General features: G+C 41.0%; 1 protein-coding gene across 9 annotated transcripts in view; it reads left to right on the top strand.

Annotated features, from left to right (window-relative positions):
• Window positions 1-9,222, top strand: part of TBK1 (TANK binding kinase 1) — a 62,798-nt gene extending 53,576 nt beyond the window's left edge. For 4 of the 9 annotated variants that reach the window (XM_078336135.1, XM_002752702.6, XM_078336133.1 and 1 more), the window contains 5 exons: window positions 33-134; window positions 247-343; window positions 752-858; window positions 1,073-1,144; window positions 4,836-5,614. In XM_078336135.1, the coding sequence (XP_078192261.1) occupies window positions 33-134; window positions 247-343; window positions 752-858; window positions 1,073-1,144; window positions 4,836-4,887 (430 nt within the window). In that variant the 3' untranslated portion in view covers window positions 4,888-5,614. Of the gene's footprint in view, window positions 1-32; window positions 135-246; window positions 344-751; window positions 859-1,072; window positions 1,145-1,976; window positions 2,099-2,886; window positions 3,059-4,835; window positions 5,615-8,197 lie in introns of those variants that run through there. The other 5 variants (XM_035256205.3, XM_078336131.1, XM_035256202.3 and 2 more) reach the window with 3 other exon arrangements.
• Window positions 9,223-27,340: the final 18,118 nt, after the last annotated feature.

Below are 27,340 nucleotides of genomic sequence, written 5' to 3'. Positions count from 1 at the left end.
TTTAAGCCTTTTTGATTATTTCTAAATTACAGGCAAAAACTGTATTACCATGCAACAAAAGCAATGACACACTTTACAGATGAGTGTGTTAAAAAGTACGAGGCATTTTTGAATAAGTCAGAAGAATGGATGAGGTGAGTAAACTTCTTTTGGAGTGATGAGTGGTTGACTGCACAATAGAAATGTACATTTGAAGTGAGAATGTTTCCCTAGACTGCATATCAATGGATTCTTTTTGGTTTTCAGAAAGATGCTTCATCTGAGGAAACAGTTATTTTCTCTGACTAATCAGTGTTTTGATATTGAAGAAGAAGTATCAAAGTATCAAGACTATACTAATGAGGTAAGTATAACTATCAAAAGTATCTAGAAAAAAGCATTTTTCTCGTTAAGAAAAATTAAAATTCTTCTCAGTTTATAACTGATAGTGATTGACAAGGGAAAAATGGGATAGAATGTGCCTATATTTGGTTCCACCCACAAATTTTTCATATGTATTTTGAGCCAAGTTTTAAAAGTCTAGATGTTTTAAAAACAGCTGATAAACCATCCTTTTATCATCTGTGTGAGAAAGTTTCTTACAAGGGTGTTGATTAAGTATTGTATCATTGATACTTTTGAAATCAAAATTTAAAATTTTTATAAGACTTATTAAAAGCTCCAACACTTGATGTCAGATCTGTAGTAAGTACTTTTGTTCTGTGATTAATGTGGTTATTTTTCTTTTTTCTTTTTTTTTTGATGTTTTTAGTTACAAGAAACTTTGCCTCAGAAAATGTTTGCAGCTTCCAGTGGAATCAAACATACCATGACCCCAATTTATCCAAGTTCTAACACATTAGTAGAAATGACTCTTGGGTAAGAAACTCATTTGGTAACTGTAGTGTTTCCATTTGCTTTTATTGCAATTTGTGCTCTTGCTCTTACATTTTGAAATGTTTGATGTTTGTTGTAATACAGTGCTTAAAAGGTTATTTATTGACTAGTTAAGTTTAGAAAACTGAAACATAAACATCATTCTAAAACATCTGCATACTTTTTTAAAGCAAAGGTGCTTGTTTATTTTATATAGTATGAAGAAACTAAAGGAAGAGATGAAAGGAGTGGTTAAAGAACTTGCTGAAAATAACCACATTTTAGAAAGGTGAGTAATGCAAAAATAATTATTCTGATTTTCTGTGCAATTGAGTTCATACACATCTGTACTTATATCTTCCTGTGTGAATAGATTCAGCAGTGGTAAAGGGTCATAAAGTCAGAACTCATTGTTTTTCTCTCAGTATGATTGTGAATTTTTGATGCCTTTTAATGGTTGATTGGTTCCATTTTATAGAATAACTGGTTAATTGAATTACTTGCTTATTTGAATCAGTTTGTAAAGACCAAACTCTATTTACATTATTTTTTATAACTTATTCATTGGAGTCATAATTTTCAATTTGGGGAATCAGAGTTTCTTGTTAAGACACTAGCACTCTGGTGCTAAGTAGCTTACAGAGTCCTCTGCACACCTCCTTGCATGGGAAAGCCATAGGTAAATGCATTACTTTGAGGAGCTATGTGGCTGCTTATTATCTGCAAAATCCTAATAGATAAGGCCAAAAGAGATTTTTAAAAACATACAGAGCCAATAAAGCAATATTTGGATGGCTGTTTTCCTTATCCTGATTCCTCAGAGAAATTAAGTCATATTTGGCGCTGTAATGGAACCTTTTCTTTTTCAAGCCCTTAGGTGCTCCTCTGTAAGTTCTCAAAGCCTTGTAATGCTAATAAAAATATTTCGCATTTGGCCAGGCACAGTGGCTCACACCTGTAATCCTAGTACTTTGGGAGGCTGAGGCACAAGAATCGCGTGAATCTGGGCGGTGGAGGTTGCAGTGAGCCAAGATCATGCCACTGCATTCCAGCCTGGATGACAGAGCGAGACTCTGTCTCAAACAAATATATATATATATCTCCCATTTGTACCCTTGCAGGGCACTTTCCCACTGCACTGTCTCATGGAATGTACATTTCAACCTTGGATAGTCTATCCATGTTCCACAGGTATTAAATTTATACCCTGAGAAGATGAGCTAGAGCTAGAACCCAGCCTCCTGTCCTTGTGTATTTATTGGGCATTTAAGTTTCTGATTTTTCACAGTTACAGACCATGCTTCATTGAGCATCTTGTATATATATCTTCCTGTATTTGCATGGGAATTTCTGAGGAACCAGTTTTAGATGTTTCTAGATACGGAATTTCTGGGTTGGAGAGTATGCCAATTTAAATTATGGTGGGTTTTAATAATTTTGGGGTTTTTTTTTTGAGACAGAGTTTTGCTGTTGCCCAGGCTGGAGTGCAATGACACAATCTCAGCTCACTGTAACCTCTGCCTCTCGGGTTCAAGTGATTCACCTGCCTCAGTCTCCCAAGTAGCTGGGACTACAGGTGCCTGCCACCACACCGGCTAATTTTTATATTTTTAGTAGAGACGAGGTTTCACCATGTTGGCCAGCTGGTCTCGAACTTGTGACCTCAGGTGATCCACCTGCCTCAGCCTCTCAAAGTGCTGAAATTACAGGCGTGAGCCACTGCACCTGGCAAATTTTGTTCCTTAAAATGGTGTTTGTTATAGTCCTAAACAGACAAGACCTGTGCCTTTGGCAACATTGAATGTTATCAGTCTTTTAAACGTTCCCCAATTTGTTTAGTAAAAACCGAGATCTTAATTTATATTTCTGTGGTTTATGGTGATGTCAAACATCATTTATATGTTTGCTCAGTTTTTATTTTTGGTGGGAATTGCTTGTTAATTTTTTAAAATACTTTTCTTGTTTGTAGTAATTAACTATTTATAGTATCCAATTTACAGTTTCTTCACAACTTTACCTAAATCCTTTTAGGCTTAAAGATCAGCAAGTAGAAGAGACTGTAAAGATACGCTTTTTTTGGAGATGGAATCTTGCTCCATCACCAGGCTGGAGTGCATTGATGCGATCTTGGCTTACTGCAACCTCCACCTCCTGGGTTCAAGCAATTCTCCTGTCTCAGTCTCCCACGTAGCTGGGACTACAGGTGTGCACCACCACCCAGAGCTAATTTTTGTAATTTTAGTAGAGACAGGGTTTCACCATGTTGACCAGGATGGTCTCGATCTCTTGACCTCATGTCACTAGCTTTCACCTCCCAAAGTGCTGGGATTACAGGCTTGAGCCACCACAGCCCGCCAAAGATGTGCTTTTAACACACTTTTATATTTACGTACTTATGCCTTGTGGAATAAAATTCCAACTTCCTAAACCACATTTAGTAAGTCAGTTCCTCCTATGTTTTATTTGCAGGTTTCTTGACAAGATATGGGTGATATAACATGGCATAATCTTAAATGTTAAATGACAAAACTAGTAATGGAAGCCAGATTTTGTTCAGAGTATTCTACTGTCTCCATGTGGATCACCCACTATCACTTCAATTTTTTTTTCATATCTAAACTCATCCCAACTCAGTTTTCCCTCTATCTCCTTATCCTATTCTGAGGTACCACCTTTCTCTTACTCCCTTAAACATAAATTATTGTAGACTCCTAATGTTCTTTACTCCCTCTCAACAAGTTGTCTCCCATCCTTCCCCCTCATCATCCTCATTCAGATCTCCTTTCCCTTTCATATGTGATGTATGGTATTAACCTAGTTTTTTCTTAACCCCGAGCTCTTCCCATCTGTCATGGGCATTAAAGCCAAAATCATCTTTCAGAATACTGATGTATTTGTATGACTTCTTTGGCTCAAAAGTTTCTAAACTCCTGTTACCTAAAAAGTCAAGTCTAAATTCATACTTCCATTCAAAGAGTATAATAGTCTGGTTCCAGCCTGTTCATCCAACTTTACTTCCCACTGCTCTCCAAAATAACATTCTTTTCTAGCAAGGTATCATTTGTCATCATCTCTTGGGTATGTCACACTCAATGTCTTTTTTTTTTTTTTTTGAGACAAAGCCTCACTCTGTCACCCAGGCTGGAGTGCAGTGGTGTGATCTTGGCTCACTGCAACCTCTGCCTCCAGGGTTCAAGTAATTCTCTTGCCTCGCCTCCTGAGTAGCTGGGACTATAGGCGTGTGCCACCACACTGGCTAATTTTTGTATTTTTAGTAGAGAAGGTGTTTTGCCATATTGACCAGGCTGGTCTCAAACTCCCAACCTCAAGTGATCCACCTGCCTCAGTCTCCCAAAGTGCTGGGATTACAGGCATGAGCTACCACGCCTGGCCCCAACTCTATCTTAGTTTATAAATCCCAGCTGGGCGCGGTAGCTAACACCTGTAATCCAAGCACTTTAGGAGGCTGAGGCGGGTGGATCACCTGAGGTCAGGAGTTGGAGACCAGCCTGACCAACATGGAGAACCCTGTCTCTACTATAAATAGAAAAAAGTTAGCTGGGTGTGGTGGTGTGTACCTGTAGTCCCAGCTCCTTGGGAGGCTGAGGCAGGAGAATTGTTTGAACCCGGGAGATGGAGGTTGCAGTGAGCCAAGATCGTGCCATTGCACTCCAGCCTGGGCAACAAGAGCAGAACTCTGTCTCTAAATAAATAAATAAATAAAAATAAAAACAAATCCCACCCCACCAGAAAGAAATTATCCAGTTCTTACTAATACTTTCTTCATTGCATCATATCAGTTTCTCATGCATTTATGATATAGCATGCTGTTCCAGTAAGAAATAGAACAAATCATAACTGCTTAAACTCTTTAAAAATAAATAGCTATTTATTCCTCTGAAAAGTATTTGAATGTTGGGGGCCTTTATACATAAATGAATATTTTGAGATTACCTTTTCTCTTTTTGTGTGTGTTTTAGGTTTGGCTCTTTAACCATGGATGGTGGCCTTCACAATGTTGACTGTCTTTAGCTTTCTAACAGAAGTTTGAAAAAGTTTCCGTTTGCACAAGAAAATAATGCTTGGGCATTAAATGAATGCCTTTATAGATGGTCACTTGTTTCTACAGTCCAGTATTTGAAGTGGTCATGTAAATATGTACAATATTGTAAATACATAAAAAATATATAAATTTTTGGCTGCTGTGAAGATGTAATTTTATCTTTTAACATTTATAATATGAGGAAATTTGACCTCAGTGAGCACGAGAAGAAAGCCATGACCGAACAATGTGTTGACATACTGATCCTCTACTCTGAGTGGGGCTAAGTAAGTCATTTTCTCTGACTGCCTACTGGAAGTATTTTTAATGGAACTGAAATAGGCATCCTTACATAGCAGGAAGACTGAGTTGACATGTTTGTAAATGGTAGAACGGTGGCTACTGTGAGTGGGGAGCAGAACCGAACCACTGTTATACTGGGATAACAATTTTTTTGCGAAGGATAAAGTGGCATTATTTTATTTTACAAGGTGCCCGGATCCCAGTTATCCTTGTATCCATGTAATTTCAGATGAATTATTAAGCAAACTTTTAAAGTGAATTCATTATTTAAAACTATTCATTTTTTCCTTTGGCCATAAATGTATAATTGTCATTAAAATTCTAAGGTTATTTTAACTGTTTTAAGCTGTATATTTCTTTAATTCTGCTTACTATTTCATGGAAAAAAAATAAATTTCTCAATTTTAAGGTAAAGAGTTCATATGTTTCTGTGTATCCAGTTTGTGAAACAAAAGTTATCTTTTGAAAGTAACAATATAGATGGTAATCATAAACTACTCTCAGAATATTGGATGTAGGGAGACATTTGTGTCTCTGCTCATTGCAACCTCCGCCTCCCAAGTAGCTGGGATTACAGGTACACACCACCACGCCTGGCTAATTTTTGTATTTTTAGTAGAGACAAGGTTTCACCGTGCTGGCCAGGCTAGTCTCAAACTCCTGGCCTCAAATTATCCGCCCGCCTCAGCCTCCCAAAGTGCTGGGATTAGAGGTGTGAGCTATTGTGCCCAGACAAAAAGGAACATTTTCTTTGAAAAATCTACTCAGTGTTCTAGACTAAGGGATTTTGCTTGGCAAGAAATTATTACATCCAACAGAATTATTCTTTCTTTTGGTTTTGGTTTCTGGCTTTCCAGACTGGTGAAGAATGGTTACACACAATCTGCAAATCATAAAATAACATACCCTAAAGAGAAATATATTTGTTTACCAAGAACATCAGTAACTTAATCAATCTTAAGAAATGAAAAGATTAGGATTTTATGTGAGATCATGATACATTATTGTAGTGGAGCATTTTGAGCATCACATGTACATATCACAGAAATAAATGTAAGGGTGAATGCCTTTATTTATATAAATACAGTTATCCATTGTCAGATACCTGTTTAGTCTGAGAATGTGTGGGGTAAGGAAGTATTTAGTCCCTCTTTATTTTAATTTTCCATTCGACCATCTAATATGGGTATCTTACATAGTTTAAATGTTTATATCACTGACTCTCAGGTAAAATTTTACTCGTTAGGTGATTATTTAATAAATTTGCCAATTTAGTTTTTATTTCAGCACCTCTAACAAAGAACACCAATAAATAGAACCTTTATGTGGAGATTGTACTTTTACTAATAGTATTGACAGGAATATACCTATTAGTATTAGTATTTTTTAAGATTTACTCTTTTACTCCCCCATTAGAGTGACATGGAAAATTAGCATTCTTGCTTTCAATATTTTACCCTCAAAAATGCCTCCTCATTGAAAACATTTGTCAAAACATTTTAAATGAATGGTGATACCCGTCTGCTAATTTTCAGGGACCGTTTAAATGAAATTAGCTTTACAATAAGTTATGTCTTCAGTTGAGTAACATTTTTTCAATATTGGAACATGTTTCCAAAAGTTGGTAATTAATGATATAAAAATAGTATATATAGGCCAGGTGCAGTGGCTCACGCCTATAATCCCAGCACTCTGGGAAGCCGAGACAGGTGGATTACCTGAGGTCAGGAATTCGAGACCAGTCTGGCCAACATGGTAAAACCCTGTCTCTAGTAAAAATAAAAAATTAGCCAGGTGTGGTCGCACATGCCCATAATCCCAATACTTTGGGAGGCTGAGGCAGGTGGATCACCTGAGGTCAGGAGTTTGAGACCAGCCTGGCCAGCATGGTAAAACCCCATCTCTACTAAAAATAAAAAATTAGCCAGCTGTGGTAGCACGAGCCTATAATCCCAGCTACTTAAGAGGCTGAGGCAGGAGAACTGCTAGAACCCGGGAGGTGGAGGTTGCAGTGAGCCGAGATCACACCACTGCACTCCAGCCTGGGCAACAGAGTGAGACTCCATCTCAAAAAAAATTCCAGCTGCCATTATTGTGTAGGTTACCAAATTATTGGCGTAGACCTGATTACACCATGTCTTGGCTTATAGACCTGATTTCATCATGTCAAAAGAAATGCTTCTTAGATATTAAAAATAAATCAACATTTCTTTGCAAATGTGTCTTTATCAATAAATTATTCAGAACAAAATTACAATAATCCGGAACTTTTCATGATTGTTTTGGTTTAGATTGTTTTTATCTCTTTGGTGTTTTTGTTGTTGGTGGTCTTTTTTTTTTTTTTTTGCAATAATATTTACCTTTTGTGGTGGTCTGCGTTAAAAGTAAGAGATACATTGTTTAGAATTAAGAATGGAGGGTAGGAATAAGGGACTCTCAACTGAAATGTCAACAATTTATTCCCCTTTCAGATTACAGCCACCGTGTGTGTGTGTGTGTGTGTGTGTGTGTGTGTGTGTGTGTGTGTTTTGAGTTGGAATTTCACTCTTGTCGCCCAGGCTGGAATGCAGTAACACACTCTTGGTTCACTGCAGCCTTAACCTCCCGGGTTCAAGTGATTCCCCTGCCTCATCCTCCCAAGTAACTGAGATTGCAGGTGCCCGCCACTATGCCCAGCTAATTTTTGTATTTTTATCAGATACAGGGTTTCACCATATTGGTCAGGCTGGTCTCAAACTCTTGACCTCAGGTTATCTGCCTGCCCCAACCTCCCAAAGTGCTGGGATTACAGGCATGAGCCACTGCGCCTGGCTAAGAACTAGTCTTTTGTTTCTAATTTCATCTCACTCAGATGCATTTTATATGTTGTGCTTTCTCTTTGAGGAAATGCTGCAGAAAATTTACAGTTACTCAAATTTTTGAAACTTAGAAGTCCTGGGGCAGACACAGTTGAAAAGAAAAACATTTAAAGAAATCTTTACTGAATTGTGTTTGCAGCTGCCACTGCGCCACCGTCGCTCTCCAATGCCAGCGTAGTCTCTCGCTCGCTGAGCTTCAGCCGAAGGAGAAGGGGGGTAAGTAAGGAGGTCTCTATACCATTGCTTGTACAAAGCAGACTGCCCGCAAATCTACTGGTGTAAAGCACCCAGGAAGCAACTGGCTACAAACGCCGCTCACAAGAGTGCGCCCTCTATTGGAGGGTGAAGAAACCTCATCGTTACAGGCCTTGGCACTCCGTGAAATTAGACGTTATCAGAAGTCCACTGAACTTTTAATTCGCAAACGTCCCTTCCAGGGTCTGGTGTGAGAAATTGCTCAGGACTTTAAAACAGATCTGCGCTTCCAGAGCGCAGCTATCGGTGCTTTGCAGGAGGCAAGTGAGGCCTATCTGGTTGACCTTTTCGAAGACACCAGCCTTTGTGCTATCCATGACAAACATGTAACAATTATGCCAAAAGATATCCAGCTAGCACGCTGCATACATGGAGAGTGCTTAAGAATCAACTATGATGGGAAATATTTCATTCTAAAAAAAAAAAAAGTTATCTTCTTCCTGTTATTGGTAGTTCTGAACGTTAATTTTTTTTCCATGGGGTCAAAAGGTACATAAGTATATGATTGTGAGTGGAAAAATAGGGGACAGAAATCAGGTATTGGCAGTTTTTCCATCTTCATTTGTGTGTGAATCTTTAATATAAATGTGGAGACGTAAAGCATTAATGCAAGCTAAAATGTTTCAGTGAACAAGTTTCAGCGGTTCAACTTTATAATAATTATAAAGAAACCTGTTAAATTTTTCTGGACAATGCCAGCATTTGGATTTTTTAAAAAACAAGTGAATTTCTTATTGACGGCAACTAAATGGTGTTTGTAGCATTTTTATCACACAGTAGATTCCATCCATTCACTGTACTTTTCTGAGTTGTCCTACATGCAAGTACATGTTTTTAATGTTGTCTGTCTTCTGTGCTGTTCCTGTAAGTTTTCTATTAAAACACATTAAACTATATAAAAAAAGAAAACAGTACTGTTTCAGTTGGATTCTCCACCCCACATCCCACTTTAAAGAAGTCCAAAGTATCTGAAAAACTCTTACACTGTTAGTTAGACTTGCTCCCCACTTGTCACTTGTAAGAAGATTCAAAGTCCAGATTCCTAAGAAATACTAAAAATGGAATAGAAAACAAAAACATCTGATCTGGAAATAAAAACTGGCAATATAATAATATCCCTTGCTTCTCTTTACAGAGTAAATCAGCTCCAAAAATTTGCTATGGAATATAAAAGCAAGTCCAAATATTACATCAGGCTGTTTAAGTGACTAAATAAGCTCCTAAATGAATATATGAATAAATTTATTTCTTTTGACATAAACAGAATGCACAAGGACCAACTGTTAGACATAGTCTCAGTAGAGATGATGGGAACCTCAGTACGAGTTACATGGTAGACAGCTAGGTATTGATGTCTGCTGAAATACTGAAACGGATTCAGTAATAGAAGTTCTAGAGAATTATTCCATAAATGGTTAAAGATCAAAATCGAACCCTGGGGAAAATGTTATTTTAGACTTTTTTTTTTTAAATAGGGTTTTGCTCTTTCACCAGGACTAGAGAGCAGTGGTGCAGTCATAGCTCACTGCAGCTTCCCCTGGATTCTAGCAGTCCTCCCACCTCAGCCTTCTGAGTAGCTAGGACTACAGGTACATGCCACCATGCCCAGCTTTTTTTTTTTTTTTTTTTTTTTTTTTTTTTTTTTTTTTGGGTAGAGGTAGCATCTCACTTTGTTGCCTAGGCTAGTCTTGAACTCCTGGGCTCAAGCAATTCTCCCACCTCAGCCTCCTGTAAAGTGCTGGGATTACAGGTGTGAGCCACCATGCCTGGCACTTTTACACATTTTTTTTAATTTTTTGACTCATAAGAATCAATTTGGGGAGGCTGGGGCAGGAGGCAGAAAAAAAAAAATCAGTTTTTTTCCTAGAATAAATTCCTGCCAAAGTTTAAAATAGGTTTCATTTTGCCGGGCATGGTAGCTCATGCCTGTAATCCCAAGCACTTTGGGAGGCTGAGGCAGGCAGATCATGAGGTCAGGAGATCGAGACCATCCTAACATGGTGAAACCTCGTCTCTACTAAAAATACAAAAAATTAACCAGGTGTGACGGCGGGCACCTGTAATCCCAGCTACTCAAGAGGCTGAGAAAGGAGAATCGCTTGAAGCCAGGAGGCGGAGGTTTCAGTGTGCCAAGATCACACCACTGTACTCCAACCTGGACGATAGAGTGAGACTCCGTCTCAAAAAAAAAAAAAAAGGTTTCATTTTCCCAGTAAAAATGCACAAAACAAATGGGATCAAGGCTATAGGTTTAGGAGATTGCTTGTCCATCACCACTAAGTCCTGCAAATTGCCACTGACAATTCTGTTGGAAGTTGAATTAGTGGATATTGTTCTTTTTTTTTCACTCCTCTGTGAAAATAATTGTGTTTTTATGAAAGAGGTCAGGAGGTCCATGCTTGAAAATTATCAAGTGTTGCATTAGGTTAGAGCTTCTCTTAAGAAAGCTTAAAACTCTTTCTTTAGAAAGAACATCTATTAATACAGTTTCTAGTTACAAGGGCCAAGGTCTAAAGGACAAGCCAAAAGAATGACAGAGGAAGGGGATTTAGGGCTAACAGGTGGTCCCCAGACATATTAGCTGAAAGGCAGTTCACAGCTAAAGTGTCATATGTGGGTGTGACTGTGCTCCTCATGCATGCTCTCGGTAGAGTCGTTCTGGAACACTCCTGGTTCTCGCTATGGCCATAAGAAGTGACTTACATGAGACCTTCAGAAGAATAGCTCGGCTCTTTTACTGGTTCCCCAAATCACTGACCTGCTCAAAGAATCGGAAGTCCAAGCTCCTCTGGAGCCAAGGTGGGGGTAAGTTACCTCAGGCTAATGCCTTATTTCAAATGCATTTTTTTTCTGTTACTAAAATGGAGGCTCCCTCAAGTGGGCGGGGAAGAGTGGGAAAGAAAAGTCCTGAAGCCTTTAAGAGGTTTTATTCCACGTGGTCATCTGGAGGGAAATTGAGAGAAAATGGAATTAGGCATTTTGACGGTGAAGTATTAAAAGCATGAACGTTCTTACAATCCAATTGTATGCTTTTTAGGCATTTCGATTCCAAAAAGTTGACTAGAGAGAGATGGAGAATCAGAGTATTTAGAAACAGCAGAAGCAGCTCTTATTCTCAGGGACTCCTAACTTGTGCTAGTACTAAAACAGAATAAACAGAAAAGAAAAAAAAGAAGTCACAAGTTTCCCTTTTTTCCATAGAAAACTAAAAAGATCAGTGGACCTTATATCTCTTCTATGTGGGTCAGTTTATGCAGCATATTAGGTATTTATTAATGTGAGAATTTAAAGCATCTTATATTTGCTACAACATAAAGCTCTGCCTTTTCTGTCCAGTCCTCCCTAATTGGAATATGCAAGGGTCAGAGGAAAGGGGGTTAAAGGGAGTAGATGACCCCTCCAAGGCTGGTATCTCAAGTTCCTGCGGGAGCCCGGCTTTCACCTTCATCCTCTGCAGTATTGGTTGTACTACTTAGACTACTGTAAGCCAATTCTCTCCCTTCATAATGTTTCATCTTGCAAGTGAATCAAAATTCTAATTCTGTTTCTTTCACACTCATGTAGCTCAGCATCTTATGCAGGTGCTTAAAAGTTACATAACATGTATTATGTGTTTGATACATTACCAAACATAACATAATCTGATGATGTGCTAGATTATGCAGTGCCACATCCTCCTTTAAAAACAGAAGTGACGGCTGGGCATAGTGGCTCATGCCTGTAATCTCAGCACTTTGGGAGGCTGAGGCGGGTGGATCTCCTGAGGTCAAGAGTTAGAGACTTGCCTAACCAACATGGTGAAACACCGTCTCCACTAAAAGTACAAAAAAATTAGCCAGGTGTGGTGGCCGGCACCTGTTATCCCAGCTACTCAGGAGACTGAGGCAGGAGAATCACTTGAACCCAGGAGGTGGAGGTTGCAGTGAGCTGAGATCAAGCCATTGTACTCCAGCCTGAGCAACGAGAGCGAAACTCTGTCTCAAAAAAAAAAGTGACTATGATCTATAATCACCAAGGTAGAAATGTGATTAAGAAATGTATTTAAAAACATGTAATTCATTTAAAACAATTTTTTTTATTGCATTTTAGGTTTTGGGGTACATGTGCAGAACATGCAATTTTATAAAATATAAGGCCTAGGACATTTCAATCATCTATTTTTCCTTGAGTTAATATTTTTTTCATTCTTTCTCACTGTCAAAATAGAGATAATTTAATTTAATAGTTTAAGTCTCTGTTTATATGTACCATTCTTCAGATATGGATTACTATAATTTGGGATGTTAGAGCCCCAAGAGAACTTAGAAAAATCATCTTCACCAATTGCTTCATTTTAAAGATGAGCGAAGTGGCTCATGCCTGTAATCCCAGCACTTTGGGAGGCCCAGGTGAGTGGATCACTTGAGATCATGAGTTCAAGATCGGCCTGGCCAACATGGCGGAACCCCATCTCTACTAAAAATATAAAATTTAGCTAGACATGCTGGGCACCTGTAATCCCAGCTACTTGGGAGGCTGAGGCAGGAGAAGAGCTTGAGCCCAGGAGATGGACTTGGCCAACAGAGCAAGACTCTGTCTCAAAAAATAAAAATAAAATAAAGATGAGCAATCCACCTTCAAAAGGTTAAATACCTTAACCTCCCAAAACTATTACATGGGCACCAGAGCTTTATCCCACATGATCTAATTCTTGGTCTGCTGCTCTTTTTATCACACCACAGTGCAATGTGAATAAATATCAGAATGTGAACATACAAGCTCTCACTGAATATTTTACTTACTGCCTTCATCAGTGGATAATCTACACCTAAAAGTCTGGTTATCTATTTTTCCAAAGTAAAGCTTGTTTTCTCATTAGTTTGAAGATTGATAGCCTGATTTCAACACACTTTTTACTTATACACAATAATGAAAGAAAGTTTTTTGTTGAGGCCAAGTGCAGTGGCTCATGCTTTTGATCCCAGAAATTTGCCAGGCTGAGGTAGGTGGATTGCTTGAGGTCAGGAGTTCTAGACCAGCCTGGCCAACGTGGTGAAACACTTTCTCTACTAAAAATACAAAAATTAGCCAGGTATGGTGGCGGGCACCTGTAATCCCAGCTACTCAGGAGACTGAGGCAGGAGAATTGCTTGAAGCTAGGAGGCAAAGTTTGCAGTGAGCTGAGATCATGCCACTGCGCTGCAGCCTGGGCAACAGAATAAAATTCTGTCTCAAAAAAAAAAAGGTTTTGTTGAAATACTACTCTATTATAATGGGATTATTTAAATAACATGCTTTCTAGGATTATATCCCCTCAACAGCAAGAAATATCTTTTCTTCTATCTTCAGTGTTTAACATAATGTTTTATGTGTGGGCAATCAATAACTATTTGCTTTATTGAATTGACTTATGAAGACAGCCATATGGAATTTTGAGCTAAAACAGAAAGAATTTATTCTTAGAAATCTGCTAATCCCTGGGAATCCTTGCTCCACCCTTCTGTGTAGATTAATGGATTGTAGCCACCAACATCTTTAGAAACCTTAAACTGTCACTCATCAATATCTTCGGGTCATCTAAATGTTGACAGAAATATGTCAAAGTTTCCCTAAGCACCTTCATCCTGATTAACCCCACTTGAAAACATAAATTGTCTCAGGACAGAACCAGCACATGGTATTTTAATACTAATTAAATGAAGGCTCCCAAATGGCTTTACCCCTGTAACAACACTATTTGCTGACTCTCCTTCAGTTCTTCTCTGTCTCCCCTTAGAAGATAAGTTACACCAAGGCATGGTTTAGGAAGAAATATCGAAGGAAAGTTGTAAATCTGAATTCAGTACATATTTTACACACCGTGGTAAATCTGTGGTCTTGAAGGAGGAAAATGGGAGGGGCGTATGAGAAAAGCTCGCATTCCATGGCTTGGAGCCATTTCTAATCTAGTTGAGGAACCCAAGCTATATATAAAAAACAGAGCTCAAGAGCACTGTAGGCTGCTGGGAAGATCAAGGGACTTCAGAGTCAGACCTGGCTACTGAGAGCTGTGCTACTTTGAGAGCTTGTGGGACTTCAGAGTCAGACCTGGCTTGTGCTACTGAGAGCTGTGTGACTTTGAGCAAGCCACTTAGATCTCTCTGATGTGAGGTTTCTCATCTGTAAAATGTGGAGGTTGAACTTGATCTTAAAGTTTCCTTCCAGTTTCATAAATGCCGTGAAACTAAGATACAGTAATACAAAGCGGCTGCAGAGTTGCTGAAGAGCAGCATGGAGGAAGGTTTCTTGAGGTCAGATAGCTTGTCACCATGTCATTCATCTGCAGAAACAGGACTGGCATTGTTAATTATCATAATATCTGACACCTTATGTTAAACCCTGTTTAAGGAGTTTGCATACCAAATGCATACGTGTTCTTTTAAAAAAACAAAAAGGAGAGCTGGTAAAACCCCATCTCTACTAAAAATACAAAAATCAGCTGGACATAGTGGTGCATGCCTGTAATCCTACCTACCCCAAAGGGAGGCAGGAGAATCACTGGTGCTGGGTCCATCTGTCAGATCCTGAGCCAGCCATGGATGAACAAATGCACTCAAACACAGATATCCAGTGAAAGAGCAGGTTAGGCAGCCAGGCCACTCACAGACACCAAGAAGGGTCTCGTAAAGAGTTAGCAGCCGTGGCCCTGACCAGCTGGCACTCCAGGCATTTATTCAGTATAGATTTTAATAACAGAGGCTTTGAGTCAACACACTTGTGGATAATGGTTAAAGGCCCGGTTCCGAGGCCTTTAAGCAAGCACCATTTGTGGGTAATAACATTATTGATTCCCCCAGTAGAGAGCAGTCATGTGCCCGTGGTTGTTCAAAGATCATCCTAAAGTCTTAGGAACATATGAGTAAACAAGCTCCTTAGATAAACTTCCTTACATTCCTTTATACCTACTGTAAGCTCTCAGGCACTGAATAAGAGAATCTGGCTGCTTTCAGCTAAATCCTATTCTGAGGCTTTTGCAAAAACCTACCAGTTTTCAAAAAAAGTTTGTGTGTATTTTACAATTTTTCCCACCACCCTGACTGAACCCCTGCATGCTGGAACCCAGGAGGTGGAGGCTGCAGTGAGCCGAGACCACACCACTGCACTTTAGCCTAGGTGATAGAGCAAGACTTCATCTAAAAAAAGTAGAGATCTAGACTCTCCATATATAGGATGAGTCCTAAATTTTAGGCTCCTGCATATGGAAACTGGCCTCCTTTTCAGTGTAACTTGCTGCAGGGCACTTTGAAGTTCCCAGCAGTCATCCTGGTCATTTAATTTCTGTGGCAAGGACATCACTTTCACAGCCTAGCTCTTCATTTCTTTTCCAAATCATTACTAATGCTCAATCAAACATTGTTCCCAGGATACCTCCTTGAAGACAAAAGCCTATCCTATTATCTTTTTAAATATTTTTTCAGCTTCTTTTCATCATGACTTATAAGATAACAAAACTCTCAGGATGGTCAGAAAATCAGAGCTGGAAGATCTTCTATGGTTCTTCTTTTCACCCCTTCCTGCCCCAGGTTTTAGCAGTTAGCTTAATGAGATTTGATGACTGAATGAAAATCTATTGCTTCTTGTAAGAAGGCAGATGTAAGCACATCTGGAAAACATAGAAACCCGCCGGCCTCCACAGGGAAGAAGAGAAAGGAGGAGGGCTGCTCATTAGACAGCACCCCATTTGTCTCCAGCATTGTATGGCTTTCTCAAGGACACCTCTGCAGAACAGAAGCCCTGATAGAGACAACCGCTGAGGAAGAACTGGCAGAGGAACACTCTAGCGTGGATACTCAAGTGTCTTGTCTGTTGGAGGGTAGGGCATAACCTCCTAGTAGAATGTATTCTCTGTGCATCAGTGGGGCAATAGAATGGCTAATGGAAAAGATGACATCACAAAATCTGTTTTACACTTAGTGGCCTGTAAAAGCAAATGATCAGCTGGGCACAGTGGCACATGCCTTTAGTCCTAACTACCCAGGAGGCAGACGGGTCACTTGAGGCCAGAAGTTCAAGTCCAGCCTGAGCAACATGGTGAGGGCCCCATCTCCGGGAAAAAAAAAAAAAAAAAAAGACAAACTTTCTGTCTCTTAAGTGAGAGGGAGCCAGCTGGAAACAAATATGATGAAACTATCATTGTAAAAGGTTATATAGTTTTCCTCTGCAAGGAGAGAGGAGAAAGTTTAGATGCAGAAAAAGTATTTTCACACACAGGATTCTTACCAATGGTTTAACGATCACTCAGACCCTTGACAATATTATCAAGCCATTGTAAAACAAAAAAATCAATAGTTGTTAGTCCCTGAAATATAAAAGCAAAGGATGGGGAGTTGTATTCTACATTAAATAAAATTCTGTCTGCTTAAGGCAGACAATCTAGCCCCTTTGACTCTGACACACCACTCTAATGAGCAATCTTACTAATATCAATGTGCCTCCAGGTGGTCACCACAACTTTAAATTGTCCTCAATAAAGTTATATCAGGAGGTAGCATAAATTTATTGGAAGACAATGACAATCTCATGAGAAATTGGTTGCTGGTTCGTCAAAAATAAAGACATTGCTTCTAAGGGTTTCTGCCCTCATCCCTAAAGTGAAGCTGTCCCAACAGCTGTCCCAAGAATCAGCAGCCTCCCAGAAGGTAAAATGAATGTATAAACAGAAGCTCTCCTGAAGCAAATTGTTCAAGCATAGACAGGGCTGAGAAACGTTCTCAGAGACAAACAACATATAACTCATTTGGATAAGTAACTAAAAGACAAGATATGTTAAAAGCCAGATTTCAGGCTGGGCACAGTGGCTCACGCCTATAATCCCAGCACTTTGGGAGACTGAGGTGGGCAGTCACCTGAGGTCAGGAGTTTGAGATCAGCCTGTTCAACATGGAGAACCCCGTCTCTACTAAAAATACATACACACAAATTAGCCAGCCGTGGTGGTGGGGACCTGTAATCTCAGCTACTCAGGAGGCTAACACAGGAGAATCCCTTGAACCCAGGAGGCGAAGGTTGCAGGGAGGTGAGATCACGCCACTGCACTCCAGCCTGGGCGACAAGATCAGAACTCCATCTCAAAAAAAAAAAAAGGCCAGATTTCACTAGAAGATACCACAGTCTGATTAGAACTCTCAAATCTCAGGAGATACATAATAACCTAACACTGAAAGGCCAAAAAAGATTCTGATCAGCATCCGGATTCATTGCAAATCCTATGCAGCTGGAGACAGAGAGGCCTTGGGCAGGTGGGACTTTAGGGGTCTCAGATATGCGCATTAGTACTGAGGCAAGGCCCTCCTCCCAGTTGCCGCAGCAAGGCTCAAATCTCAAGCACCTCCAAATTGTTCTAGTCCAATCAGGCTAAGCCCCCTGGAGACAAACCTGCAGACCATGCAACTGAGAAGAGACCTCACACAAGAGGAACTGTGCGGTATCTCTTCAAAGGAAATCACAGAGCTATTCTAGGATTTGGAAGAAGGGTGAAATTTAGGTTAAATTTAAATGAAGTAGTGTTCCTTTCTTTTTCTTTTTCTTTTTTTTTGAGACAGAATTTTGTCTTGTTGCCCAAGCTGGAGTGCAATGGTACGATCTTGGCTCACCGCAACCTCTACCTCCTGGCTTCAAGCGATTCTCCTGCCTCAACCTCCCAAGTAGCTGGGGTTACAGGCATGTGCCACCATGCCCGGCTAATTTTGTATTTTTAGTAGAGATAGGTTTTCTCCCTGTTGGTCAGGCTGGTTTCAAACTCCCGACCTCAGGTTATCTGCCAACCTCAGGTGATCTGCCCACCTCAGCCTCTGCTGGGATTACAGGTGTGAGCCACCATGCCCAGCCATGAAGTAGTGTTTTGATAGGTGCAAAGGAAGGCTGTGTGGGAAGTGGTCAACATCAGAGGACTACAGAGGGGACCCAGGCTCCTGTTTCCTTAGAAATCACACAGAATTCTGTACCTGCTTGGAAATCAAGGCTGCCTTTTTCATGTGAGAGTGACTTAGATCTTCCAGGCAAGAGTGGGATGTTTCATTGCTGCTGATGTTTATTTTAATTAGCAAAGTTTGTCATAGTGCTTGGTTTTAGGGATTCCTTAGGGGATTATTATTACACTTTACAGCTGCCACGTGTGTCCCTGAGGGAACTGTCTTCCCAATCAGTACAGTAGGAGAATTGAATTTTCTCCATCCAAACTAATTTGTACTACCTGATTATTGTTGTATTTTTAGAAATTTTGTTTTCTTTATCTCTTATTCTTTTCATGTTTCCAATAGCTTCCCAATACAATTTTTCACATAATAAAACACTTTATTCATTTTATTTATATATTTATTTATTTATTTATTCTTCTTTGAGACAGAGTCTTGCTTCATCGCCCAAGCAGGAGTGCAATGAAGTGATCTTAGCTCACTACAACCTCTGTCTCCTGGGTTCAAGTGACTCTCCTGCCTCAGCCTCCCGAGTAGCTGGGATTATAGGCATCTGCCAACACACCCAGATAATTTTTGTAGTTTTAGTAGAGACAGCTTCACCATATTGGCCAGGATAGTCTTGAACTCCTGACCTCAGTGATCTGCCTGCCTCAGCTTCCCAAAGTGCTGAGATTACAGGCATGAGCCACTGTGCCTGGCCTAATAAAACATTTTAGATAGTTGAGCACAACTACACCTCTACCTCCACAGCCACCCCCACCTCCTCCCTAGATCCCTCTTTTTCCCTTGATTTCCTCCTTTCTCTTGTTCCAATGTGGACAGTTTGTTTTCCAGGCCTGTTTCAGCCTTTATCTTGGGAATTCCATATATATATATATATATATATATATATATATAATATTATATTATATATGAAATATAATATATAATATATATTTCATCCTAAGAGCATATATTATATTATTATAATATAATACTATATATATGCTCTTGGGATGATAGAAATCAGATCAGAAGTTGCCTGGACAGAGGAGAGGAGGACAGACTGGGGAGGGCCTTTGATATGTCATTATGTTATGTTTTTATTGGGATGTGATTTACATGTGCATCAAAATTGACCCAACTGAAAATCTGTGCATTTTATTGTATTTAAACTTTACCTCAAGGAAATGAATCTAAGTGAATACACACACACACATATTTGCTTTAAAGAATCAGAAATTAGCAGCTTTCTTGAATATACATACACATACACATACACATGCACATATATGTTGTAGGTTCACAGACTGGAAACCTAGAAAAACCTAGAAACCTATGTGTTAAATATGAAGTTAGTGTTTCAGTTCTTTGGATTTCTGTTACTATTCGTGCTAGCTAGAAAAGAAGTATTCAGGTCATAATGGAAAGAGAGACATTAGAAAAAAAGAAGGATCAAAAAAAAACAAGGTGACTGATTGAAATTAGAGGTGGGGAGTCTACATTAAAGTCTTAAAATAGATGGACTTTAAATGTCTATGACCCCTAAAAAGCTAGAGACGGCCTTTATTTAGAATAAGTGAAAGTAGCATCAAGTGGTTAAACAGCATCCCCACGGGCTACAGATGTAGCCTTCTGATGAAAGAGAGCTGCAGACAGAGAAGGTGAAGGGACTAAGCCACACTCATGGCACTGAGCTGAAATGGTTGCGGGGTCATCTGCAGAAGGGTGTGGAGACTGGCGTACCTCAGTGCACGAGCTCCCTGTTATGGTCTGAAAGTGTGCAGAGACTTGTGACCCCACCTCACCCAGACCTGGGCCCACTGCCGCTCCCGCAGCTGGCCCACGCAAGCAATGCCTCTGATGTTTGGGACTACCCCCACCCCAGCCCTCCCCTGTACTGAGGCTCAATCGTGCCCTTGTGGCAGGTGTGCTACTAAAGTGGACAGGTAGGTGATATTATTTGATGGAAAAATCCATCCCCACTCCTTAGGCAGTGGCAGGAGAAAGAGGCCCAAAATTCCTCCTGTGACGCTGAGATTAGGCTCTCAATGTCTGTTCTTTCATCCCCTCCTTTCTGGACCACATCCCTTCATGAGTATGTCCTTTGCGTCAGAGACACCGAGAAGACATCAACTCTAAAAGTAGGTAAACCTGCCTAGGCCAAAACTAAAGTCAGAGACGTCTGTCTTTTTTTTTTTTAATTTACTGATAAAGCTTATAAGAGAAATCTGTCTCTTAATTTTGAAAGTCTTCACTGGATTATATGCTGCTGAAGAATGACACGTGGGTGGTATAACACATGCACCAGGAAGAAAGAATAGTCTCCACAGGTACCAGGATTGTGGGTAATTCTTTCCTTCTTCCCTGTGTCTACGTCGCTGTTTTCCAAAGCTCCATCGTGGCCATCAATGCCATTTATTGGATGTCTGCTCTATGTGTGTATTTTACACTGAAACACTGTGAGTATTATTATTCCCCACCCCTCTTTATTTTAGCCAAAGGAGGGGGGTTTCAGGAGCTTAAAGAGGTAAACAATTTGCCCAGGTCACACAGCTTATAAGAGGCATAGTCAGAAGAAGTAAATTTTAGTTTCAGGCTCTCTTCCTACCTTCAGAACCCTCTGGGGTCTCTTCTCCCAAATGCTTCTATTCTCAATGGCCTATTCTCCCAAACACAGCCCTTCTGCTGGCTTGGTTGATTCATCTCAACAGGAGAAGGGAGTCTGTGAAATTATGCAATGCGCAAATTGTGAAGCTTCAAATTTTTAGTTTCACACTTGAAGTTCTTAAGTTCTTTAGGCAAAGCAAACTTTTTTGGAACACCAGGAGGCATGAAAGCAGATGCCTTTGGAAATGCACTGTTTCTGTGACATGGTTTTCCAGACAGATCCGGAAAGCTCAGTCAAAGGAGAATGAACATCTTTGAAAATACCAAAAAGTCATGTTGCTGGGTGGATCTTCTCTGGGCTCAAAACTATTCTTTTCTTTCTTTTTTTGAGGGCATATAAAATAGAAAACAGAAATTGCCCCATAACTTCTCCAGATGTCAGATCTATTATTTCCCTCCCAGCTCCTGCCGGGGAGACGTGGGGAGAAATCAGCAGGGACCCCTTTGTCACTGTTCTGTAGCATGCTAGGGCATGCCTAGTGCTGCTGATGAAACATGTGGTTAAAAATGTTTGACCCTTTGTCCTACCCTCCTTCCTTCTCCCACTCATCCCAGCATGTACACAAAAGGACACAAATATTCCCCACACATACACAAAGCACCTACCAAGTCTCTTGTCAAAAGACATTTTAGGATTGCAGCTACCAGATTGTTTGAATGATCTGCCTTCTTAGATTTTTTGCTAAGGATTGAGAGTTGATTCATAGTAAAGACTGTGAAATTTGTGGACCTGGAGTGTCAACGCAAGAAATTAAAAGACTGGAAGTCTCACCCACCTAAATTATCCTCTTGGCTATTGCCATAGCCATTCAGCTACTTGGTTTCAGCTAAAGAGGCTGGGAGGACAGAAATTTCTCTGTCCCACTAGGGGTTTAAGATGCAACAAAACATATATAAAACTAATACTTATCATCAGGCTCCTGGGGGAAAGGTGGGGAAAAGGTATCTTCATTTCCATTTATCTCCCACTGCCCTGGGCTTCTGGGCCCCTCTGGAAATCCAAAAAAGAATGTTGCTGCTCGACCAACTACATCCCCCAAAACCAAAGCATCAGGCACAGGGCTGGAGGGGTAGGGAAGAGTGCTGATTCGTGCCAGGGCAAAAGAAGATACCCATATATGTTTTTTAACTGCTGCTCTGTTCTTTCTCTAGAACGATTTCTCTGTTGATTAGCTTGAAAAAATAAGCTTCTGGCCAGGCATGGTGCCTCACGCCTGTAATCCCAGCACTTTGGGAGGCCGAGGTGGGTGAATCATCTGATGTCAGGAGTTTGAGATCAGCCTGGCCAACGTGGTGAAGCTGTGTCTCTACAAAAAATACAAAAATGGTGGCAGACACCTGTAGTCCCAGCTACTCGGGAAACTGAGGCAGGATAATCACTTGAACCAGGAGGCAGAGGTGGCAGTGAGCTGAGAGCACGCCACTGAACTCCAGCCTGGGTGACAGAGCAAGACTCTGTCTCAAAAAAATAAAATAAAATAGAAAAAATAAGCTGCCCTGTACAGGCATTACTTTGTGGATAACGATGTCACCTGAGGTTCCCAAGTGCTCCCTCCTTATCCCACCAGGTCCAGCAGCCTTCAGCCGGAGCTCTCTGTGAAGACCACCTCCTGGATTTGCATATGATCCAGAGTCACTTGCAGACTGAGAACAGAAACCAGGACTCTTTAAACCCATTGTCCTACCCTCCCTCCTCCTGTAACTGGAGGAGAGGAACAAAAAATGCATGAGGAACAAATGTTTTCAATTTAAATTTTTTTTTGTTTTTTTTGAGACAGGGTCTTGCTATGTTGCCCAAGTTGGGTGCAGTGGCTATTCACAGGTGTGATCACAGTGCCCTGTGGCCTCAAATTTCCAGGCTCAAGCGACCCGCCCACCTCAACTTCCCAAGTAGCTGGGATTATAAGCATGTGCCACTGCACCCAGCAAGGGACCAATGTTTTCAATAAAGAGGCCTTCATAACCTCAGTTTCATCTCCTGCCCCACACGCCAGTTCCTGAGCTCATCGGGGTGACTAATTCAGGGAGGAATGGCAAAGCTGGTGATAGAGAAAAGGCTCCAAAATCCCACTCAGACTGCCATCACCACTTCCTAGCTGTACTTTTTTTTTTTTTTTTTGAGACAGAGTCTTGCCCTGTTGCCCAGGCCGGAGTGCAGTAGCACAATCTCGCCTCACTGCAGCCTTCTCCTCCTGGGTTCAGGCAATTCTTCTGCCTCAACCTCCCGAGTAGCTAGGACTACAGGCTTGCATCACCACTCCTGGCAATTACTGTATCTTTTTTAGTAGAATCAGGATTTCACCATGTTGGCCAGGCTGGTCTAGAACTCCTGACCTCAAGTGATCCTCTAACCTTGGCCTCCCAAAGTGCTGGGATTACAGGCATGAGCCACCACGCCCGCGCTGCACTTTCTTTTACTCATCCCTCTTCCCTCCATCCTCCAAGCTTCCCTAGAGTGGTGTTTTCAAAGTGTAAGTGTGCGCATGTCATTCCCAAATTACACTGTTTTGTGGCTCCCTACTGCCTACAGCTTTGGCTCTCAGCTGTTGTTCTACCTCCATGACATTCTCACATACAACATACCCCAAAAAGAACTCTTCTTATACTCAGTGATGTCAAGGTACCTGGGTCTAAAAAAGGGCCCACCCTCCAGTTGAAAACCACTGATTTTTTTTTTTTTTTTTTGACATGAAGTCTTGCTCTGTCACCAGGCTAGAGTACAGTGGTGCAATCTCAGTTTACTGCAACCTCCACTTCCCGGGTTCAAGTGATTCCCCTGCCTCAGCCTCCCAAGTAGCTGGGACTATAGGCACGCACCACCAGGCCTGGCTAATTTTTTGTATTTTTTAGTAGACATGGGGTTTCACTGGGTTAGCCAGGATGGTCTCGATCTCCTGACCTCATGATCCACCCTCCTCAGCCTCCCAAAGTGCTGGGATTACAGGCATGAGCCACCGCGCCCAGCCAAGAACCAGTGACTTTTAATGTGCAAACTCCTTTGCATAGATTAAGGCCCATGCCAGTCTGGCCCACATGGCCAGTCTCATCACATTCTCTGCAGCAACTGTATTAGCATTCATATCATGCTTGGAACCAAGGACTGCAAACTCTTATGCTTGTAGGAACCCAGCATAACTTAAATGAATACAAGGAGTTGAGTATAAGAAAAACCAGAAATGGTGAGAATCATGGTAAGCTCCAGCTTCGTCCTCTTTATCCAGTTGTTAGACATCAGGCCTTAGAATTGTGAAAATATTTCTTTCATTTGCTCATCAAACTTGCTCTATACCTCTTGGAATATATTTGTAGTGGCCGGATGTGGTGGCTCATGCCTATAATCCCAGCACTCTGGGAAGCCAAGGCAGGAGGATCACCTGAGGTCAGGAGTTAGAGACCAGCCTGGCCAACATGGCGAAACCCCATCTCTACTAAAAGTACAAAAATTGGCCGGGCGCGGTGGCTCAAGCCTGTAATCCCAGCACTTTGGGAGGCCGAGGCGGGTGGATCACGAGGTCAAGAGATTGAGACCATCCTGGTCAACATGGTGAAACCCCGTCTCTACTAAAAATTACAAAAAATTAGCTGGGCATGGTGGCGCGTCTGTAATCCCAGCTACTCAGGAGGCTGAGGCGGGAGAATTGCCTGAACCCAGGGGGCGGAGGTTGCGGTGTGCCGAGATTGCGCCATTGCACTCCAGCCTGGGTAACAAGAGCGAAACTCCGCCTCAAAAAAAAAAAAAAAAAAAAGTACAAAAATTAGCCAGCTGTGGTAGCGTGTGCCTGTAATCCCAGCTACTCGGGAGGCTGAGGCAGGAAAATCATTTGAACCTGGGAAGCCGCGGTTGCAGTGAATCAAGATTGCACCATTGCACTCTAGCCTAGGTGACAGAGCAAGACTCCATCTCAAAAAAAAAAAAAAAAAAGAAAAGAAAAGAAAATATTTGAACTACTTTTGTGACGCTCATTGCCATTTTCTACTCTGAATTGCAGATATTTGTGAATGTTTTAAAATCTGTTTTCAAGACTGTGGGTCTGAGGAAGCCTATAACTAGAAGACCACTTCCTTCTTTTTAGATGCTATGAAAGCATCCTCACTTATTTTCCCCCATTTTTTCCCCTTCACCTTCTAGCAGGCCTGACTGGCAAAGCCATGCCTGGGCCCAGGCAGCTCTTCTCATTGTCTCATATGAACAGTCATACACATTCTCCCACTTCATTTTCAGCCTTTTTCAGTTCCATCTCCTTGGCCCACTTATGATCATAATGAGCCTTGGCTGCAGAACGGGAAAATGGGCTGGCAAGCGGCAGTGGTGAGTGTGGGCGAAATTCCTGCAGACCCAGAATTCGTTTGCTTCTACATTTCATTTTCAAAGACTGCTTTTTTTCTTGCTCTCTGCTTTGGAGTTTCTTGTATCACTGGTAGTATGATCAGAAGCATACAGATCTACTGCCAGAACAGACTTGAGAATAAAGGCCATTTGATTCCTCGCTGCTACTAGGATGCGTGTGAAAGAAAGTATTGAAAGAGGCACACCATCAGCACAATACCTCCGTCCCAAAGGCTGCAGAGAGCCTCAAGTGGGAGTGACAAGCCAGGTGAACAAGAGAGAGATGTCTGTAGTGAGACTGATACATAAGGTGAGCTCATCTCCCAAATAGAACTCATAATTCTTATGAGTCCTAGAATTGCCTTCATTTCTCAGCATGAGACTGCAGGTCCACCCACTTCAGAACTATCTGTGGTGATTATTAAAACTGCTTTCCCACAGCCGGGCAATGTAAGGGCTAGGATTCCTGGAGAAGGGACTATGTATCTACATTTTTATTTACTTCTCATTTTTAATTGACAGATAAATATATATGTATTTATGATATACAACATGATGTTTTAAAATGCGCATTTATTGCAGAATGGCTAAATCAACTCATTAATATATGCATTATCTCACATACTTTTTTGTGGTGATAACATTAATATCTCATTTGGCAATTTTCAGATATAGGATACGTTGTTACTAACTATAGTCACTATGTGTTACAATAGAGCTCTTAAACTCATTCCTTCTGTCTGGGTGAAATTTTGTGTCCTTTGACCAACATCTTCCCCAAGCCCCAGGCTTTGGTAACCACCATTCTACTTTCTGCTTCTGTGAGTTTAAAACTTGAAAAAAAAATAATATAAATTTTTTTTATAAAAAAATTAATTTATAAACTTAAAAAAAATTTATTTTATTTTTTTTTTCAGAGACAGGGTCTTGCTCTGTCACCCAAATTGTAGTGTAGTGGTGCGATCATAGGTCACTGCAGCCTCAAACTTCTGGACTCAAGCAATCCTCCCACCTCAGCCTACTAAGTAACTGGGACTACAGGCACATACCATGTTGTCTGGATACCTTTTTTTCTTTTTGAGACAGAGTTTTCACTCTTGTTGCCCTGGCTGGAGTGCAGTGGCGTGATCTCAGCTCACTGCAACCTCTGCCTCCTGGGTTCAAGTGATTCTTCTGCCTCAGCCTCCTGAGCAGCTGGGACTACAGGTGCACACCAGCACACCCAGCTAATTTTTGTATTTTTAGTAGAGACGGGGTTTCACCATGTTGGCCAGGATGGTCTCGATCTCTTGACCTCATGATCTGCCTGCCTTGGCCTCCCAACATGCTGAGATTACAGGCATGAGCCACTGCGCCTGGCCTTTGGATAACTTTTTGTAGAGACAGGGTCTCACTATGTTTCACAGTCTGGTCTTGAACTCCTGGCCTCAAGTGATCCTCTCACCTTAGCCTCCCAAAGTTCTAGGATTACAGTCGCAACCACTGTGCCTGGCCCTAAGTTCAACTTTGTTAAATTTCACATAGAAGTGAGAACATGTGGTAACTGGCTTTCTGTGCCTGGCTTATTGCAGTGAATGTTCTCCAGGTTTAGCTACACAATCACAAATGGCAGAATCCTTGTTTTTAAGGCCGAATACTATTCCATCATGTACATATACCACATGCTCTTGATTAATTCATCTGTCCATGGACAGCTAGGTTGATTCTCTATCTTGGCTACTGTGAATTGTGGTGCAATAAATGTGGGGATTTAGTGAATCTGAATTTTAACAAGTTATCCAGCTGAAGCTCATGCTGTCCTCCTCTGAGAAATGCTGAGTTGCAGAATTATATCATTGGGTCCTAGTGAGTCCTTCGCACTCAATCAAGGTTACCAGCAGAGACCTGGACTAAGAACAAGGCTTGAGGTCAGCACCTGGTCCTGCCAAGTGCTGGCAGATAACTTTTAGAAAACAGCTTAACCCTTCAGTGCCCCAGTGTCCTCTTACATAAAATACAGAAGATAACGACAGTACCTACCTATTCCTTGGGATTGTTTTAAGAATTAAATAGGCCGGGTGCAGTGGCTCACGCCTATAATCCCAGCACTTTGGGAGGCCGAGGTGGGTGGATCACG

This window comes from Callithrix jacchus, chromosome 9 (assembly GCF_049354715.1).
Source record: "Callithrix jacchus isolate 240 chromosome 9, calJac240_pri, whole genome shotgun sequence".
NCBI lineage: Eukaryota > Metazoa > Chordata > Mammalia > Primates > Cebidae > Callithrix > Callithrix jacchus.
Note: the sequence above shows the minus strand (reverse complement) of the source record. Positions and strands in the feature narration are given on the sequence as shown.